Below are 20,272 nucleotides of genomic sequence, written 5' to 3'. Positions count from 1 at the left end.
ACATATCACTCTGACAGGCTGACTACAGACACATAGTGACAGCTTTACTGGACCCCCACCCACACTGCTGCTACTGTACTTATTGTAATTGTTCTCAGTAACTTCTAACATTGTCACACAGATTATTCAGTATTTTTTATTTATACTGTCATAGTTTGTTCAATCAAAACATACACATATCCTGCCATTGTAAAAATGCACATTGCATTCACGCTAAGAGTGTGCATGTGCCTGTTTTTCCTTTTTTCTCTAGGTCCTGTTTTATTACTTACTCACTTTACTGTGAAGGAACAAGTGCCAAAGACAAAGTACTTGAAATTTGAAAACAGTGAAAGATGGTGTATAAATAAACGTTTGTCTTGTTTTGCACAGATGTATTTATTTTGAAACACACACAACAAGTGGACAGTCTAAAGGCAAATTCTGTACAAAAAAAACTATAAAAACTTATTACAGTGCAGTCAAACAATGACACGCTACATAGTCTGCGGACCAGGAATCCGGTGTACTGCCCCATTGGGTCTGGAAAACTCTCTCCAGGTCAGTGTTCATCTCGTTACAGTTTGCGCAGGAGCACCGATGTAGATCACCTCCACCTGGGACTCTCTGACGATTAGGGTCCTCCAGCAGGTCCAAAATGTCGAACACCAAGCCAGGTGTTGATAGGAACACTTATAGGAGCTCTCCCCTCTGATTGTGGTCCAGTGCTTGTATTCTGGCTTGCATCTCTCTGTTTCTGCGTTCGTGCAGATCCTGTACTCTCTGCTGGGTCTCGGGGTTCAAGTCTTCTGGTGTCCTACTTCTCCCTCTGCCCCTCCCTCTGCCAGCACTAGTGCGTGGGGGCTCACACTCAGAAGAGGTGGAGGTAGTTTCTGGGACAGGGAATTCCTGAAAAAAAAAGTCACAAACGTAACATTTTTTTTATGTTTAATCAACATCAGAATCATTTTAGTAATAAATGAATGCAGAATTAGCCATATAGAATCCTAATAATACAATTATAACAGAAAAAATAAAATGGTAAGAAACTGAGTAGTAGCACTTTCCCTGAGAGACTTCAAAGTATATTTGTGCAAATTGTGCAGGATTAATAATCAGGCAACGCAGCACCTTCCTGCCAGGATCTGTATGTGTGTGTTTACTGTGAAATATTCTAACCCTCCCTTCGCCAAGAAGGTTATGTTTTTGCCGTCTGCTGTTTATTTCTTTGTTTGCAAGATAACTCAAAAACTACAAAATTGATTTGAATTATTTTTTTAGGAAATGTCCTAATTGGTAAAGGGAACAAATTATTACATTTTAGTAATGATCCGGATTGCCTATTAACCGATTAACATTATAGAAACGGCCCTGCTCACTCACAGTCCCTTCAGACTGGCCATATCGCCCGCTGGAAGCACAGCGGAGCACAGTAATCACACTTCATGCAGATTGATATCATTCAACAATGTGCGTTTACAATAAATATAGGACTGTAGTGATGGGGGGATCACTATTTATGTGAGCTGCTTGGTGGATGTCTGTGGTCTCAGAGGGGGGAAAAGCGGTAGAAAAACAAAGTTACGTTTACCAAAGTTAAACGTTTATTTTCTGCATCATGATAACATTGTTTAGCCATCATTAGATTCATTACCTCGTCGCTGTCCATCCTTCACAGCCACTGGAAACACATGTGAGCGAGTTCAGCCCAACAGCATGCGACCGGGAGCAGCATTTGACGACGCCACGCGCTAGTGCTCATGGGAACTGTAGTGTTACTTCAGGCAAAACACTACCGCTTTTGTCCACTGGCGCCGCCAAAATCAACGAAAACTGAAAGTTCCTTAGTGTAACTTTAATGCCATTTCTAGGGTTTGGACTAGCTAAAAAGCATGATACAGCCCCTTTAAAGGGAAATAAATATTTTAAAAAATGAAAAAAAAGTTATAGTTGAAGTTATAAACAAACATCGCTGACAGCTGACTTCTAATCTGCTGTAATAATTCAAATCCACATCTGGATGTACAGAGTCAATGGACAGGAAGAGAAATACTTCAGTTTATATCAGCTCTTCTTTCACTGGCTCCAGAACGGGAGGTAACAGTCGGCACTATAAAGACCAGGTTCACATCAGAGTCCAGCTAGTGGAGGAGGTGCGTGCGATCGGTGAGTGCAGCGATGCATTGACGGCTTGTAACGCAGCTGGAAGCCGCCGGCGGTCACCGAGGCATCAGAGAGGAACTTCAGCGTCATCACGTTTCCTGGGAAGACAAACGATTTGATTTGACTTCAGAGTTTATTTATAGTTTCTGTTAAAAAAAAAAAAAAAAAAAAAACAAGTGTGAGGAACTCACCTGTGCTGATGATGTCCTCTGGCAGATAATCCCCACAGAACCTGGAGACAGTTTCAGAATTTCATATGTTCATGAAACACATTTGGATAATCGTTAATCAAGTTTTACTTCTCGTGCTGCAAATACGACTCCGGCAGTCAGACATTTCCCCGTTGCGGTTTCCATGGCGAGCTCTTCCCGTGGGAGCAGAGGGTCTGTTACCTGCCAGCGAAGCCCGACACGTCGTCGTAGCTGTCGTACACTCCAGGTAGTCGGCCAGGCAGCCGGCGTCGTCCTCCACGTCGAACTCCAGGAAGTGCAGGTGGATCTCTGGCCCAGGCGGACGCGGATGCCAGTAGCAGATCTGCTCTGTCCTGGTACTCCTCGGGGAAACCGGGCGACCGGATGGTCTTCTGCTGGTCGGTCAGCACGCCGCCGCACTCTTTGGCTGAAAGACACGGGCCGGAGGGTGAGGGGTGCAGGGGCTCGAAACCCGACGGACTCACTGCTCATCCATGTTGGATGTGTAGGAACAGACACCACCAATACCATCAACTAAATCATCAGATGAACGAGCGTGGAGTTACAGGGACCAGGGTCACCTCCAGGTCACATCAGGTCTGTTTTCATGCTGTCACTGCTTGGTAGCTGGTCAGTTTGTTGATTGAATAACAGGATAACTTCAATGCAGGGTAACAGAACTGAAGTTAGAAAAAAAACTGAGACCTGACTGTTACCTGAACATAAAAGGGAACAATTGGCCTCATTTCTTCACCAATGCTGCCAATGAAAACATCTTTTTTGTTTCAGAAAAGTTTCATGTTTCCATGGTAACTGCTGAGATGTGCTCTCATTTGGACCTTTATTGTTGTTGTTTTTTCCCTGTGGAGGATTTGTGTTCATTTCGTCATGGCAACCACTGATCATGTGACCCAACTGAATGATGTGTCACTGAATAAAACTCAGGGTGCCCGTGGAAATGGGGGTTCACACACAAACAGGAAAGAAGCGTGCTGTGGTGATTAGGTTACGCTAAATGCTGTGCAAAGATAACTCTATTAACAGTAACGTTCTGAAAACAATGCCCATTTCCCCTGTTTCCATGGAGACAGAGTTGGAGTGTTCTCAAAAGGTTGCTTTTGTCAGTTTGCACCAAGACGGAGTTCAAGTGCTTTCAAAGAGTTGCACTTTCATCAGTTCGCATGGAGATACAGTCGTAGCACTTTCAAAAACGTGCATTTACGTCAGTTTCCATTTAGGTGATCTCAGAGCAGCTTCAAAAGTTACCGTTTCCCAAGTTTCTATGGAGATGAGTAGGAGTGTTTTCAAAAAGTTCCACCTTAGCAGCAATTCTCAAAAATTAGCATTTTGATTGATCTGAGGACTGTTGTTGATTAAACTGAACCCCAAAACGGTACAAAAAATATTTCTGACATCACTTGAACACATCGTCGTGGAAACGGAGTATTTTGCTAACTGCTTCTTTAAACTTGTTTTTTTCCCCTATAGGCTTTACAATTTTGAACTGAATAGACTGTAAAAAAACTCAGTATTTCCACTGCTCTGGGTTGTAGCTCCTTCGAGCCACTTTTACACAGCAGGTATTTATTGCCTCCCCTACACAGAAACCCGTTCAGAGCTGCCTTGAGAATGCCACACCAACAGGGGGCAGTGTAACCAGAAGCATGAAGCCAGGCTAGCCAATCAGAATCCAGAAAAAAAAACACAGGTGGCACAGTTATGACCCAAGAGCCACTAAGGCTGTGTTCGAAACCACGTACTTACCTACTACTCACACTAACTTATTGAGTATGCAGTGTGTTTACACTGGCAGTATGCGATTTTGAGTAGGCGAGAAGTTCCCGGATGCATACTGCATTCGCTAGAAATGTTGAGTAGACATCGTGAGTTCACTCATACGAAATTACCCAAGATGCAACGCGACGGACATTTGAATAAACTTTATTCAGTTCACAATGATTGTTTCTTAATGATGTACATTTAACAAGGAGTATGGTTCTACAATATTTTTCCCTCCAATTTTGTGCTCGTAGGTATGTTATGTTACGAGATTTCTGATTGGATTTACATTGATTAAAAATATATCAATACATAAATTCTATATATATATATATATAAATATATAAATACATATATATATATATAAAAACACATCTGACAACAAGTCCATGTTGAAGCGACCATGTTGTACCGAAGACGGCGAGCCGATCTTTGTTGAAGAGCCGAAAAACTCTCCGTCGGTAAAGCATCATAATTGGCATCAACTGGTCCGTTAACCGGACACCGGTCCACGGCGATGTTAAGCGAGATATATTGCTGAAAGATTGCCTTCTTGTTTTCAAAGTAAAAGCACAGATTTATCACTGAGGTTTTTTTGCATGACAAAGGGAAAGGGGTGGTTTTTTTGGTGAAAATAACCGGAAGTGCGTTGCTCACTGCGGCTGGCTTGAATTTCGCCGAATTCGTCCGAAAAAAATCATAAACGGCTGATATTCGGACAATAAACGACACACTCGGGCTCTAAACCACCACTTGTCGCCTAATTTACAAAAAAAATCTCGATGAAGTTATACATTTGAAGAGTTTAGAGCTAAAGTGAAATCAGCTTTAGCAGGTCGATTTCTGCTCAGGGAGGAGTGCAATGCATTGGGTTATTATGTAGTATGCTGTAGTGTAAACGCTTTGCATACTGTTTGATGGACTAGTAGCAGATGCAGGATGGATAGTATGAGTATGGAAGGATGTAGTAGGCAGTATGTGGTTTCGAACACAGCCTAAACTATTGTGCCGACATGCTAACAACATATGCTAGCGCCAACATGCTAATGCTAACATGTGCAGCTATTATGCTAATCATATGCTTACTTTTGCTTTGCTGATCATTAATGGGAGGATTGTGTTTTCAGAGTCACGGCTTAAAGCCAGCGAGCTTCACAGCAGCCTATGAGGAGTTATCTGAGGATCTGGTTAGCTGGTTGGAAAGCTAGCGGCAGCGGCTAGCAGGACCTTCTCAATACCGACGATGCTTCTGTCTCAAACTGTGGCGTTAACCTCCGTCTCCTCCGTCTACATGAAAACTCAAAGACGGACTTTTACCAAATCACTTTGTTTCAGAGATCATCGTTTTCAGCATCTCGCAGGGCTGAAGGAGTGAAGGAGATGAGATGATCACAAACTGTTTTTTACTTTAGCCCACACAGCTGGGACATCGATGGAATTTACACTAACACACTGAGAAAGTCTGAGCGGACGTCTTCCAGCAGTTGGTAGTTTAATTTCAACAGTGAAAGACGGATCTTGTAGTTCATCAGGTGGAACAAGGACGTCGGCGTGTGGACTGACTGCAGGTCCAGAGCGTCTCTCTGTTGGATGGACTCAGACGGAATATCGTGGTTTGTGGAGTTACGGTTCGATGCCACTCAGAGGCTCTGTGAGCCTCGGTGAGACCCCCAGCCTCCTGGCTCCCGGCTGCAAGCGTCTGAGCTCTGAATAAATTCAGAACACAAGAAGGAAGAAGGAGCTGGAATCTGTCAGGCGGCGGAGAGCAAATCAAACCCACATGGTGACGGAGAGCGTGGAGATCGACGGAGCTCCATGTTCAACATGACGGGTTCAGAGATCAGAGTAACGCTGATCTGGATTCAGAGGAACATCCTGATGATGAACGTTCTACCATCAGATCCAAACTCAACTGAAGTCTAAAAGTGAAGGAGAGAAAGGTCAACTGCAGAAACCTGGATGATTGTCAGTAAATCTGCAGAAGAGAAGGGAACGTACAGTTCTTGTGTTTTTTATGGCCATGATTACGATGCGAAGAGCGGGGGTCTTTAAATTTACTCCATATGGATGTGGAACAGTTTAAACATCTGTTTCAGCTGGAGGCTCCACACATCTCTGAGATGATCGCCCCAAATCACCCCAAATCAGCATATTTTACATCAAAACGTAGCTACAGACCTCCTGCTTCTAATGAATGTTTACTTGTGTCAGTAACTGGATCAGTTCTCTGAAAATGCATTTGTTCAAGACAAATGTCAAAATTTCTCCCGTCCGCATCAAAGCATTTTCCAGAGAGATTTACTTGCCGAAAAGCAACTAATTCCTGCTAAATGGATGATTCTACAGACATGAAAACTTCAGGATAATTCCACAGGAGCCTCTGACACTCACAGTAGAATTTCTTTTTTCTTTTTCTTCCAAATTCATCTCTCAGATCTCAAAAAATGACATTTGTTCACCCATTCAAAATGAATGGAAACCTGCTGACTCACTCATGGCTGCTGTATGCACCTCGTCTCCATGGCAACACGCACACCTGCTGACTCACTGTCATGGCTGCTGTATGCACCTCGTCTCCATGGCAACACACACACCTGCCAACTCACATGCTGTGGTGCTACACTTCGAAAGATTGAAAACACAAACACACAAACTGATGGAACAGGTTGAAGAAAGATGGCGGCACAAACGTTTGGTGTGTGCAGTGCATACCTGGACCAGTACTGCGGTTTAACTATAAACAGGTGAATCGATTGTCCACAGCTGAAGAAAAGACAGAAAACGGCTCTATGACTGTGCAGTAGGGGTGAGGGAAGAAAATCAGCCACATAAACATAAGAATTTTTTCTTTTGGTATTTTTCTACTGATTTTCTTGTTCAAAAATCGACCCCCCCCCCCCCCCAAATTAAATGCTTCATTTTAGTCTTATGATTAAAAACCAGGTTGAAAAAAGTTCCTGTTTTTTCCAGCAGAGGGCGAAATGTTTCTCTTCATCATCCAGCAGTAACTTCACATCTGTTCAGATATAAAACCTCCAGCTTCAGCTTTAGATCCACAGTCTGGACACAAGTAGTGAGGACATGTGGACACGAGTTATTGATCAACTCTTTAAAAGAGGCTGCAGCTCATTCAAAGCATCCTGTTTCTTGTGTGCAGATAAAAGAGCAGTTTACTTCAGATCATCTATTTTAAATTGATTAAAGGTTTGATCTGTGGTCTGACCTGATGCAGTCGGTAGTGTTAAAGCTCAATAAAAAAATAAAAATAAGTTATGTGATGTGGTGTTACTATTACTCCTTTTAATAACGGTATAGATTTGGATATTCTGTCTGTGTTTGGTTCAAAGTAAAAAACAAAACAACAAAAAACGATTTATTAACAGACATACACTTGATACTTGAGAATCTGTTCGTTAAAACCAGAAAGATAAATGCATGACACTGTGTTTTGTGTGTGTGTGTTTGTGTGTGTGTGTGTGTGTTGTGTGTGTGGCTTTCGTATGGTCGTGGGGACATGTGTGTGTGTGTGTGTTGTGTGTGGTGTGTGTGTAAATGGTGGGGATACAGGGGCGTTAAAAAAAACCACTTTTATAAGCTTGTACTAAATAGCAGAGAAAAGGAATCATTATGAAGAAAGAGATATTGTATTTAAAAGGTATGTCCAAGTTTGAGAATTGCTTAATTTAATTTTATTTGGTCATTTTTAATTTATTTATGTGGTCATTTTTAATTTGTAATAAAAAAAAAAAACCTGGATTAATAAACAAAAACAAACTCCCTTATGTGTCAGTTGGATGCGTTCAGTAAAAACAAAATAAAAGAAGAGAAACTGTTCAGATTTATTGCTTCACTTTTACTAAATCAGTGGAAGCCTTGAGGCCTAAGTTGAAAGAAGGATCTGAGAAGGGTTTAAGTGACGCTGGAGTGCAGATTATCTGGTAACGTTAGAAGCGGTGAGTCAAGAGGGGAAGTTTCAGTTTCCTGGAACAGATCCTGGATCAGATCCGAGGGTTCCCCGGAGGGTTCCCTGTGAGGCAGTCTCTCCCTGCTCTGACGCTCTGCTGGGTTCTTCCTGGTGGCGGCTCAGTGGGGGGTGGTGGGGGGGTCTACCGAGTCAGCACTGCGTCACTCCAGAACACAGAAATCCACTGAGGGAACTCAGAGTTTTTCCTTCAGTCACTCAAGTGAATAAAGCATCAATAAAACATGTGCCTGCTCTTGGCTCCTGAGATTCAGTCGGACTCCTGGTTATTTCAATGAGAGTTTGTTAAAATGTCTTCAGCTCTCTTCAGCTGAATGTGGAGGTTTTAGGTCTCTGTTCGGTGTCTGGTTTGTGGTTCTCTGCGTTTGAGGCCCAGATAAAACCTGCTGTGTGTTCTGCGTAGTGACTGTTTGTCCTCGTCCCTGTCGGTGGACAGAACTGTGTCAAAGTTTACATTCAGTGGTTTTTAAGAGGCTTGTAAACATTTAATCGTGGTCGGTTGGCTGAATATCTTGTGCATTGTGTTGCATAATGACATTTTAAAATTGCAGAGCTTTCACTGTGTTATGTGCACGGTACGGTACACACACATGATCAGAGTCACAGCAGAACATGTGCAGTCTCAGGCATTTTCAAAAAGTTGCACTTTTTCCTGTTTCCAGGGTGGAAGGTTTTGAAAAAGGTGCGTTTTCAGCGACTCTGTGTCCCGTGGCCGAGTGGACTGACTCCCAGAAACGCAGCGGGGAGCTTAGCGTCTCGGTTAGCAGAGCCATTAGCAGATATCGTTAGCGGAAGCGTTAGCATGGGTGTCAGATGAAGCCGGGACTCACAGTGGGGGTTGTAGCAGTACACGTCCCACTTCTCGCTCTTGTTCAGCCTGTATCCGTAGTCGACAATGCCGACTTTCCCGAAGCCGCAGTTGAGCCCGGCTTTAACGATGGGATATCCGACGCGGCCTCTGTCGAACCAGCCGGCAGCACACACATGAAAACCTGACCAAGAGACAGAAAACGGAGTTTCACTGTTAGAACCTGAATGGAAGCTGACGCTGTTTCTTCCCGTGACAGAACAATGGATTTGTTTCGCCTGGATGACTTTCTTCACTCCTCTCTGGTGACGATGGACTGAATTCAGACTAACTATAGACTGGATGGGAACTTCTTTCAGGGTCATATGGACTGGTCCAGGACGGACCTGTGGACTGATATCAAGCTAAGTTTGGGTTTGTTATATCTGGTAGTGTTGTAGACAAGACCAAGACCAGAGAATCCCATCCCAGGACCAAGGCAAGACCAAGACTTTGAGGGGTCGGGTTTCAACCAAAGACCCAGTTCCCCCTAATTTGCTCCAGACTGGTCTTAAATGCTGCAACATTACAGCCAAGCTTTGGATTAAAGCGTAACTTTGAGCTTAGTTTAGTCAGATTTAGTCCATCTTTCACTGGTTCCACGTTAGTTCATTATTTTTTACTGGAAGTAGTTTTCAGCTGTTCTCTGGAGAGCTTTGGAGTTTGTCTAAATGTTTATTTTCATACTACTTTTGGTTGACCGAGGAAACTGAAGCTCTTGTGTGAAAGACGTACAGACAGACAGTAACAATCAGCACCACTCACTGAAACTTACAGACAATAAGCAGAACGTTTGGTCAGGACTGGAAGCTTTTTCCATGACCGAGTCTGACGGAGCTTCACAGAGCCTCACGTGGCCTTCGGGCCTCTCGGCAGGGGGTCCTCTGATCCGGCTCTGGCTTCAAGCCTGCATGACTGCTTGCAGACCACTTGGTTTTTTTTTCACACTAATAAACTCCTAGTGCTGCTCTGCCGGGTCCTGGACTCCGTCCAACAACCCGAAACGTTTAAACAGGAGAAGACTTTCCCTCTCAGCTCGCTTAACACCGGGTCTTTTCTTTCACTGGTGAGCAGAGTTACAAATAACCCAAATCAAGTTTAATACTTTATTTTTGCTAATAAATAAATAAATAAATATAACCTGGCCGGCTTCCCTGCTGCTTTGAACACACCTGCTGACAATCCTGCTGATTGCTGCCTACAAGGTGTTCAGGGTCACTTACAAAACACACACACTCAATAAAATCCTCTGAAACCACAAAGAGAAACAATTAGTACACATTAGTTCATGAAAACCGACCCCCGTCACATTTACGTCTGCAGAAGCAAACAAACACTTCCTGCTTCTTTTCGTGCTTGATTAACTATGATGACTTTATAAAGGACCATATTTTATGCTTCTGCCCATTGATTCTTTTCATTATATCCATTTCTTCTAAGGCTCTAGTTAAATAATCATCTCTGTTGGAATCCGACGATCGCTTCCGGCGGCCATCTTGGAATTTGTACATTGTTTCAACAGGACAAGAGAGTGAGCGGAAAAGTTCACGTTAATCAGAATAAAGCGGCACTCACTCCATTCAGAATTAAATGGTAATTTTCTTTTGGAATTTGGTTGTTTTTTGAGGCCGTTTTGAAGTGGAATTGAATTTTATTTCGGAAATAAAGGCGAACTGAAACTCTCATGTAAACGTGGCAGCAGCACAAAAAACCAGAAGGCTCCAGTAAACGAGCCTGATGGCCAAGAGAGGGCGAAACAGAAATGGGAAAAAACTAAATGAACTGCAATGACAAATATTAATAAAATAATAATGGAGGTGCTTCTTTATCTAGAGATCATTTTAATAAAAGAGCAGATGAGCAGCTTGGAGCCCAGAGGAGGCGGGTTTTAGTAACGATGCCATCAATGACTGAAGAACACGTAAATGACATAAAATCAAACCACCGGCGCTGTCTGATGGCTGCCGCTCGGCGTGGATGTTCAGATCGTCCATCACCGTCTGGTTTATAATGTTAACACTCAGCATATTGGCTGAAAGTGAAGAATGAAAGAACCCAAAAACAGACACAAAATGCTCTGGAGCTTTTGGATTCTGGTGTGACTTGTTGCGGTGTGAACGGGGCTTCAGCGCAGGTCTGAGGTTCTATCTGGATTTCCCAGCAGACGCCGTCCTGCTGATAAAACCAGGACCGCCGTCTGTGAGCAGGAGGAAACGGGCTCCGTCTAATCTGCGCCTGTTCGTGTTTCCAGGCCTTTGCGATACCTGTGGGATCCTCTGAGCGCGTGCCTCCCTGACCTTTACCCTCCCTACATGAGAGCCTCGTGTTAACAGCATTCCAGCCGGGAGCGGCGGCCATGTATCTCCTGCTGACTGCTTCCAGGGAAGCACATGAATCACTAAAGGCGAGCGGCACCGGGTCGTCGTGTTGAAACCCACCGATCTGCCGGGCGGCCTCCAGCTGCTCGTACGTGGCCAGAGCTCCGCCCTCGTACTTGCAGACAGCTTTGGCCTCCTTATACGTCAGCTGGTATCGTCCTTTGCGTGATTCCCGGTGGTAAACTCCCGCTGCTTGCTCTGGGGGGGAGAAGACAGAGGACGGTGAAGAACGGCTGCCGACGGCACAGCGCTCCACACCGCAGTCTGCTTTTGTTTAAAACCGACTGTTGTTCAACTGAAAACCAGAAAACCAGAGTTTTTCATAGAAGTCATTTTAACACTTTTTACACAATATGAATGTCGAAAGAAAGATATTCGAAATCAGAACAACGTGCACATGAGGTTACTTTTTGACCCTAAGACTCTGTTTCCATGGCAACCTTCCATGTAAAATGTATCATTTCAGAGTTTTTGCTTCAGCAAACTTTGGTGTTTACACAACAACAGGCTGAAAACGAGGTCTGCTTTTCCAGGACAACAGCAGCTGAACCATGAGGTTTTCCTGTTGGTCCACTAGGTGGTGCTGTTGCTATTTTCTCTAATGGAACCCCACACACAGACACACACACACACACACACACACACTGCAGAGAACAGTACGTTCTTAACAATGGGAGAACATGGACGTTCATATGGACAGACCAAGGTGGATTATTATTGAACCAACTTGAAGTTTTATAGAAGATGAACGGGTGAAAATGTTAACGTTTCAATGAGAGAGCAGTGAGTTCTTCGGGCTCAGTTTGTGGTGTCAAACGTTGAGTCGACCAGAGACGGAGTTTCAGTGGAGCTCAAGTGAAGCTGAACGTTCACCTCGTCTCCTTTCAGAAGCTCACGTGTCTCTGCGCCGCTCAGCAGGAAGTCCTCTGCTGAGCCTCCTCTGGCTTTAAACCTGCATGACCGCATTAAAAAACCCTGCTGGTTAGTTTGCTGGATGTTATTTCACACTAATAACACTGCTGCTGCTCTGCAGGGGCCTGAACTGCCTCCAGCAAACGTCTGCAGCAAACAGCGGAGAGGATCTGAAACGCTTCAGTCAGAAAGCTGCGTCTTCAGAGGCTTTGAACTTCGCTGTTGTGTAATTTAAAAAAACCCACAGCCAAAGTGTTTAGCTTTGAAACCATTGCAGTGTTCAAAGCGACCCGCTTCCCTCTGAACAAAGCCCCCGCAGCACGGCGCTTCCACCGTTTCTGCTCAGGAAACACTCTGAACGTCTCGCCGGAGCAGAAGCTCAGAACAGTCCGAGTCTTCCTCTCGGTAAACTCCCGATGTCTGAGCGGCCCTGCAGCTCCTCAGCCAGGAGAGCGTCTGGGTGGTCTGCTGGTGACGGATGAAGCCCTGCCGGGACGGCCGGATAGTTTAAACTGTGAGGAGTTTGAAGTCCGAGCAGAGTGGGGGTGTCTGCAGCACTTCAACAGCTGCTGTGTACAAACACACACTGACACACACACTGAGCCCTGCGTTTGGTCTCCATCCTCTCACCCAGGGGTGGAGGGGTGGGGGTGGGGGTAGTGGTGGTGGTGGTGGTGGGGGTGGGGGGGGGGGGTGGTGGTGTTACCTCCCATTGTTACTATTAGTACTTGTTTTCGACATCGTCCTCACGAGTGGAAATGAGGCCTAAATAATGACAACAGCGAGAAGCAATTCACTGAGAGCATAAGTGTGTGACGAAAGCCGGTTTATCGTTCATATACAGAGATGCGTTGATACCATTTTTTTTAAAAAGAATAAGTAAAAGTGCGAGCACTGAGCTGTAGGTACCGACAGGAGCACTCAATGCCGTTAACCACAGAATTACTACAGAAAATGACTCCAGTCTCAAGATAAAGAGACTGAATGAAAACTTCTGGATCAAATCCAATAAACGACTGTGGAAATTCTCCTGCAGCTGATGCATTATGGGTGTTTTTCCAAACACCCCTGACAGCTTGGTTTCGAGGCCAGTCTGATATCACCCAGGTTTTATGGCAGCATCACTGAAACCTCGGCTCGGCTCTGAGCATCGTGTTGAGTCTGATACCCTGAAGAAAATGACTTAAAAAAAAAAGATTTTCTTTGAAATTCTTTTCTTCTTTTTTTTGGTGGTCTGGTCGGATTGGAGCCTGTTCTGGGCTGGCTATAACCCATGAGCCTTATGTTGGGCACCTTTGGTTTAGATGAATATTTAGTTTGTGTGGGTAAGAAGTTCTCTTTATGAATGAGACACAACTGAGTGTGATTAAATCCACTGTGTGTGTTTTAAATACATTATATAGCAGAAATAGAAGAAGTCCCACAATTCTGACCAAAAAAAAAAAAAAAAAAAAAAACAGATCTTAGGCGATATAACCAGATCTGGACTCTTTCTCTTCTCTGTTCTCCAGCTCATAAAGCTACTGAGCACGGCAACACTTTATGAGAACAGAAAACAGCAGCCGGAAACCAACCAGGAGGAAACACTCACTTGTCACAGAGCTTCACTAAACCTCCTTTCATTCACTTTCCGGCAGGTCAAACTGATGAGGTTCGTCACTTCAGGATGACTGAGAGGAGAAGTCACAGAGACGAAAGGAGGAACTCACCGAGCCATATGGAGTTGTGGAAGACGCCGTTTTTATAGCCCATGTGTTCGCCTCCTGGACGAGGACCAGCAGCGTCCAGAGCAGCGTCAGGACGCGCATCGTGTGGCAGAGTGAGGCTTCAGGTCCGTCCTCCTCCTCCTCTTCCTCCTGCTGCTCCCTTTATATACTCCCAGCTTCTGACCCGTCCTCCTGCTTCCTTTAGGAACCCACTGCAGCGCCACTTCCCTCCTCCTCCTCCTGTAACTCCTGCTGGCTGGAGATAATCCTCTCCAGTCATTCCCAACACCCAGACCGGGAGGGACTGCCGTCTCTGGTCTGATGAGACGAAGACTGAACTCCTTGGAGCGAACATCAGGCGTCATGGTTGGAGGAAACCAGGAATCGATGATCAGTTTAGCAACACCATCCTCACAGTGAAGCATGGCGGAGGCAGCATCATGCTAAATCCTGATACGAACCTAAATAAACGGTTTTCTCATTTAAAAATGGGAATTACCCATCTGAAGTTTAAAACTCCTGAAATACAATACAAACACTGGGCTCCTTTCTACCTCTGGTACATAAACTAAAGTCTGAGGTTCATTCGAGCTTTAATCCACGTCTATCTTTCCCGGGAACCACAACACATCCAGAGCGAACCCAACTCCCACCATTCAGGAGCTGCGAATCTCCCAGAACAGTTCGGTGTGACTGGTCAGCTTGTTGATTCTGTGGCGTGAAGCTACTGAACTCTGCTCTCTTTAGGATCCTCCAGTGGTCGTTGGGGGAATGCCTCTGATCTCCACCCAAACTGTTGAGAAAACATCCTGCTTCACGTCATATCGCGTCGGAGACCCTGAACATCTGGAAAACCTCGCTGTGCTGCTCCTCTTACTCAGCGGTGAATCCTCCCGTCAGCTCTGCTGTCCCCGGGTGTTGAGCAACTGCTCAGAAACAAGAGCGGCATTGTTTTCCCTCTGAAACAAACCAAACTACTCAGACTACACCACCAATAAGATGGAATCGGCTCAGACGTCACCCGGCTCCAGGGAGGTCTGGCGAACCAGGGCGCTATGAAGACCGATGAAACTGAGGAATTTCTCTTTCTGGAGACGTTTTTCTCACCCTGTCAGTCACATCCAGTCACAACGGGGGTTTTCCTGTGATGCTGTGGCAGCTTTCTGTGGTCAGGCAGCTCATGGTCACAGATTATATGAACCATTTATTATCATTTCTGAATACAAGTCAACCTAACAACAACAATAAAGTGTCACTCAGTCCCAAAAAATATGTGAATTTGAAGAATAACAGATTTTGGTGTGAAGAAAATAGACTTCAGTAACAGCTGAAAGTATCCATTCTGTCTTCTCTTGAGTGAAAGTAAGAAAATAAAGAACCAGATATTAGTGGACCCAAATGCTCACCTTCAGCATGAAGTACAAATATATGATATTTTATTCATAAAGTACAAAAAAAAACAAAAAAACCTGCACCTGAGCAGAAACCCTGACTCAACAGACCGCAGGTTGACGGCAACAATCTCATGATGTGACGACACCCGAACCAACAACACTGGACACTGAGTCACAGCCCCACAAGCTTCAGGTGAAAGTGGTAACCAAAAGTCTCCCCAGGACCCCAGGAGACCCCAGCACCCCAGGAATCCAGGACCCAGCAACGCAGGTCTTGAGAGCTGCCCCTACTACCGGAGCCCCACCGTTTCCCTGATGACTGCATGAGTGTTTCCTGCAAAGCGACACTGACTCAGTACTGCTGACGTTTTAATGTGATGCAATAACACCAGACGGACTAGTTCCAGGAACAAACAAGCGTGGGTTTGGGGGGGCAATCAGAGCATGATGTGGCTGGGCGGCTCCACCCGTCTGACCAACTCCCCAACGTCCAGCCAGTCGTCCTCCAGTGAATTTATGTGGTTCATTAAAACTAGGAGGGGAGACGGATCCACCCGAACACGGAGTGACCGCTTCCTCCGTCTGCAGGACCGTGGCGCAATAAGAGTCTCCTGTTTAGACGGTGGTTCAAGTGAAAACATCGTTGTTGCATCTTCGTCTCACAAAAGTTTCACGTCTGCACGACGACGTTCTGCAAAAGATGGTTGTTTCCACAGTGATGTAGTTTTCCTTCCAGACTCGGAGTGCTTTCCAGTGTTTTCTTATTTTCTACAATTGACGTGCAGTAAAACTGTGATATTTGAATCATTCATTTATAAGTAAACAAAGCTACTAGTCACCAAAAAAGAAAAAACTCCAAAGTTGAGATTTGGGAAAAACTCCGTCTTTGTGTTTTCATGTGGACGGAGGAGGCGGAGTTTAACGTCAGGGTACGAGACCGAGGCCGTCAGCGCCCTGACTGAGGCCGGAGTCGGAGCGCCATCATTATTTGGTTTTCATCTGTTTATATAGAGATGGAACATTTTCAAAAAGTTCCATCTTGGGAGCTGTTTTTAAAAATGTTGTTCTCAGTGGCAGGCAGGCAGCGTGGGGTGTAACGGGGCCTCAGGGGGTCCAGAACCCCCGTCCCACCACCCCCGAACCCCGGATGTCCTGAACCGGAGGACAAAGTGAGGCAGGGCAGAGTGAGGCATGTGCTCAGGGAGGTGAAGTGATGTCAAGAGGCCAGGACCTGAAGGGATCTGAGGGACCTAGAGGGATCTGAAGTGATCTGAAGGGACCTGAGGGATCCGAGGGACCTGAAGGAATCTGAAAGGATCTGAAGGGATCCGAGAGATAAGAAGGAATCTCGAGGGATCTGAGGGACCTGAAGGAATCTGAAAGGATCTGAGGGACTTGAGGGGATCAGAGGGACTGAAGGGATCTGAAAGGATCTGAAAGGAATCTGACATGATCTGATAGATCGGATACGAGGGATTAGAAGGAATCTCAAGAGATCTGAACGAATCTGAGGGACCTGAGGGGTTCTTATGGATCTGAAGGGATCTGAGGGTTCTGAAAAAGCTCGACTCAGTCCACCAGAATCCTTTTGAGGTACCAACAGACTCAGAAACAAAGGCTGGGTTTTTGAAATGATGATTTGGAGCGACGCCCTCTGGTGGACAGACTCTACATTCTCATTCCAACACGCTGGACCACTGAGGACAATTCATTTTCCCCAGAGTCACATGGAAAAACTAACACTACTATTGAGGGCCGAGGCTTGAAGGGAGTCCAGTTTTACTCGATAAGGATTATGTCTTAATGAGAAGCAGTCAACAAGACCCAACCAGTAATGTTGTAATGGCCAAAAATGTCAACAATGTGGCCTTTGTCATGTATTTAAGCCATAAATAGCAGTAATTTTCTTTTGATTGAGGATTTCCCAAGGAGCTGAAGGGCCACATCTGCAGCACTGCACCGGACTCATGGAGAATGAATGAGCCGCCACACTGAGTGTGACTTTATTTAAAGAGCGGTTGTGGACTTCCACAGTTATCTCAGAGCACGGCAGTTTGCACTCACGCTTCAAAGACTTCAGGCTGAAACGGGTCTGAATTGGTTCCAGATCCGGGAGGAAATGATGCCTACCTTTCTCAGTTCTGGGAGCGCCGCACTGCTTCAGACCCACACATGGAAAGTCCGCCTCAGACGCCGCAATTTGTGACACAGTGAGTATAAGAGCTGGGCTTTAATGGGAGAGTCATCATGGTTTCCATGTGTCCTGCGATGACAGGAAGGCTCAGAGTCTGCAACACGGCGGGGAAGAAACAATCAACCAACACTGACATCATGTCTGAATGAACATGTTTAAAGACTCAGAGCTCACAAATGACACTTCAATTCCTCACTTTCACAAGAAAAAGGTTGAAATTTTAAATTTCTTATTAAATACAAAAATGGAACTAGTTCAAGGGAAAACCTTACAAACATTAAACTGACAAACTTCTGTTGCTGGGGATAATCACCTTTAATAAATACTTTAAAAAATGAAATCTAACAACATCAAATCAGTAGAATAATTAGATATTCAACAGAACAGATTCAAACGATACAAATAAGATGTTGTAGCTGGAATTCCTTCCAAATCTTGACAAATAAACCTGCTTGAACAAAACTGCAGCTGCAGGGAGAAAAATGAAGGAACGTCAGACGGATGACGCTGAAGGACAAATAAAACTAAATTTGACAAGGTGACATGAAGTAGAAATGCACTTTTAACTTGCAAAGTGGAGAAGTATATTTTACAGAAAGTAGAAAAGTTGAGTCCCACAGAAAAACTACGAAAGCTGAACTACATGAACTCACAAACGGCTTCAGTTCAACAACTGGCCAAATCTTATTTTCACAGTGTATTTGCCAAAGCCATAAAACCCATAAATCCTGATTCCTACATGTGAAGGCTACGCATGGCTGCATCTCCTCGGTCTCTTCGGGGCCTGGTATCAGCATCGCTGCTTCTGCTTCTCTAGTTTAACCCTTTGTGGAACATTCGGTGGAAATTTCAAACCCAAAGTACTTTTCAAAAAGACCTTTAGAAAACACGCTAAACTGAAAAGTCATCAACCGCTGCTTCTCTTCTGAACACGACTTGCTGTGAGTCGTGAACTTTGGTGCTTCTGACCGTCGGGCGTCGTGACGGCTCTCTCAGCTGCTCTGTCGCTCCAGCCGGCGGACTCCAGCTGCTCCGCTCCGCCCGGACGGAGACGGCGCTCCTCCTGTGGACGTCCCTCCAGTCAGATCCACACCCTGCCGGCTCCTCTTTCCATTCTTCAGCTCTCAGCTGATCAGGGCCTGATAGTCCACAGCAAGCTGTCCAGTGTTGAATGAACTCAGAGTGTTAAATTTGGACTCTTGTAGACACTTTTGTAGTATTGAAATTAGGAGAATCAAATGAATTTTATAATCTTGATTAATCCCATAATTTCATAACGTTAACTGCAATTAATCACATTCAAAATTCGGTTATTTTGCATTTCAAGGCAGTTTTAAGCCCATAATGTAAAGCATTTCTTACCAGAGTTTATTGTATTGTATTTACTGTATTGTACGATTCAAACAGTTATCTCTCTAACATTATCATGATTGCAACAGACCGGATTTAAACTGACGCACGAGCCGAACCAGGATCCTGTTTGTGGACTTGAGCTCTGCTTTCAACACAATCATCCCAGCTCTCCTGCAGGACAAGCTGCACCAGCTGATCGTGCCAGTCTCCACCTGCAGGTGGCTGAGCCCTCGTCGGGCTCATCAGCAATGGAGGTGATTCCCACAGACCACCTGGTCTCCATTGATGCTGTCTTTCTAAAGTTGTGGCACGCGCTGAACTCAGGGTCTGATCCAGAACATTTCATTAACAGACATTTTTAACAGACTCAGTGTTTTCAGGCAGAATACATGAAATTAAAACTTCAACTACTTTAAATATATTTTTTTCAAAACTTCAGATTATGTTGATAAAGGGTGAGAATCCTTTCTGAACCTATCAAACCAAAACTGTACTGAAAAAAAAAATCTATTTCTTCAATAACAGAATTTATACACAAATTGAAAATAAATTCAACCAAAAGTGTAATTTAAAAAGTTTCAAGTAACAAAAGGTGACTTTTCTACAGCTGATGAAACTCTGGGTTTGGAGGAATTAAAGGAAGAACTGAGGCTGTTTTTACCCCCCGAAGAAAGTCTCAGTTTACCAGAGTTTTAAAAGACAAAGATCAGAGTTCAGTGTGTGTGTGTGTGTGTGTGTGTGTGTGTGTGTGTGTGTGTGTGTGTTCAGCTGAATAGAGCTGAGAGGAAACACTCACAGATAAAGGCAGAACTGTTCTCAGCACAGAGCTGCTGCACACCTCCAGAGACTGAACTCGAAAACACATTAAGTCTTATGAGTTCCTTCTTCTTCAATTAGCATCAAAACAAACTCAGTGGTCTTCTTCTGCTGGGGTCAAAGGTTGACTGTCGAACTGCATTACAGGGAATTAGTGCCATCTATTGTCAGGGAGTATGAATCGACCTGCAGGACTTTTGTTCCTGAACTTCATTTCTTTCCCAGACAAAGAACCACGACCACTGAAAACAGCCTGCGACCCACTTTTGGGTCAAGACCCACCATTTGAGAAACACATGATTTAGAGGAAGGAAACAGCTTCAAGCATTAAGAAGAACAAAGTAACACAGATTTGAGAGATTCAGTATATCACCTCACTCTGATGATGATTCAGAACTAAATAAGAGCTGCATTAGCAAATCAACCAGACTAATCCCAACATGAAAGAACAGCAAGCAGGTGAGCAGAACACACTGGAGAGAACTTCAGGACAAACAGAACAGTCCAGAACATCAGCATTTTTCACTGTTTGAGAAAATCAGCAAATTTCAGAGTTATTTCACCACTCGGAGTTCTTT

General features: G+C 44.6%; 1 protein-coding gene across 1 annotated transcript; it reads right to left on the bottom strand.

Annotated features, from left to right (window-relative positions):
• Positions 1-1,825: 1,825 nt before the first annotated feature.
• On the bottom strand, positions 1,826-14,039 carry tnfaip6 (tumor necrosis factor, alpha-induced protein 6). Its single transcript, XM_030111991.1, is given in 9 exon segments — positions 1,826-2,240; positions 2,334-2,374; positions 2,535-2,574; positions 2,577-2,682; positions 2,684-2,760; positions 8,925-9,086; positions 11,380-11,517; positions 13,941-13,979; positions 13,982-14,039. Coding segments are annotated over 9 exon segments (792 nt in total). The 3' UTR covers positions 1,826-2,109.
• Between the last annotated feature and the right edge of the window lie 6,233 nt (positions 14,040-20,272).

Source organism: Salarias fasciatus, chromosome 16, assembly GCF_902148845.1.
Source record: "Salarias fasciatus chromosome 16, fSalaFa1.1, whole genome shotgun sequence".
In the NCBI taxonomy this organism is placed as follows: Eukaryota; Metazoa; Chordata; class Actinopteri; order Blenniiformes; family Blenniidae; genus Salarias; species Salarias fasciatus.
The sequence above is the reverse complement of the archived record's forward strand: the minus strand, read 5'-3'. Positions and strand labels throughout refer to the sequence as shown.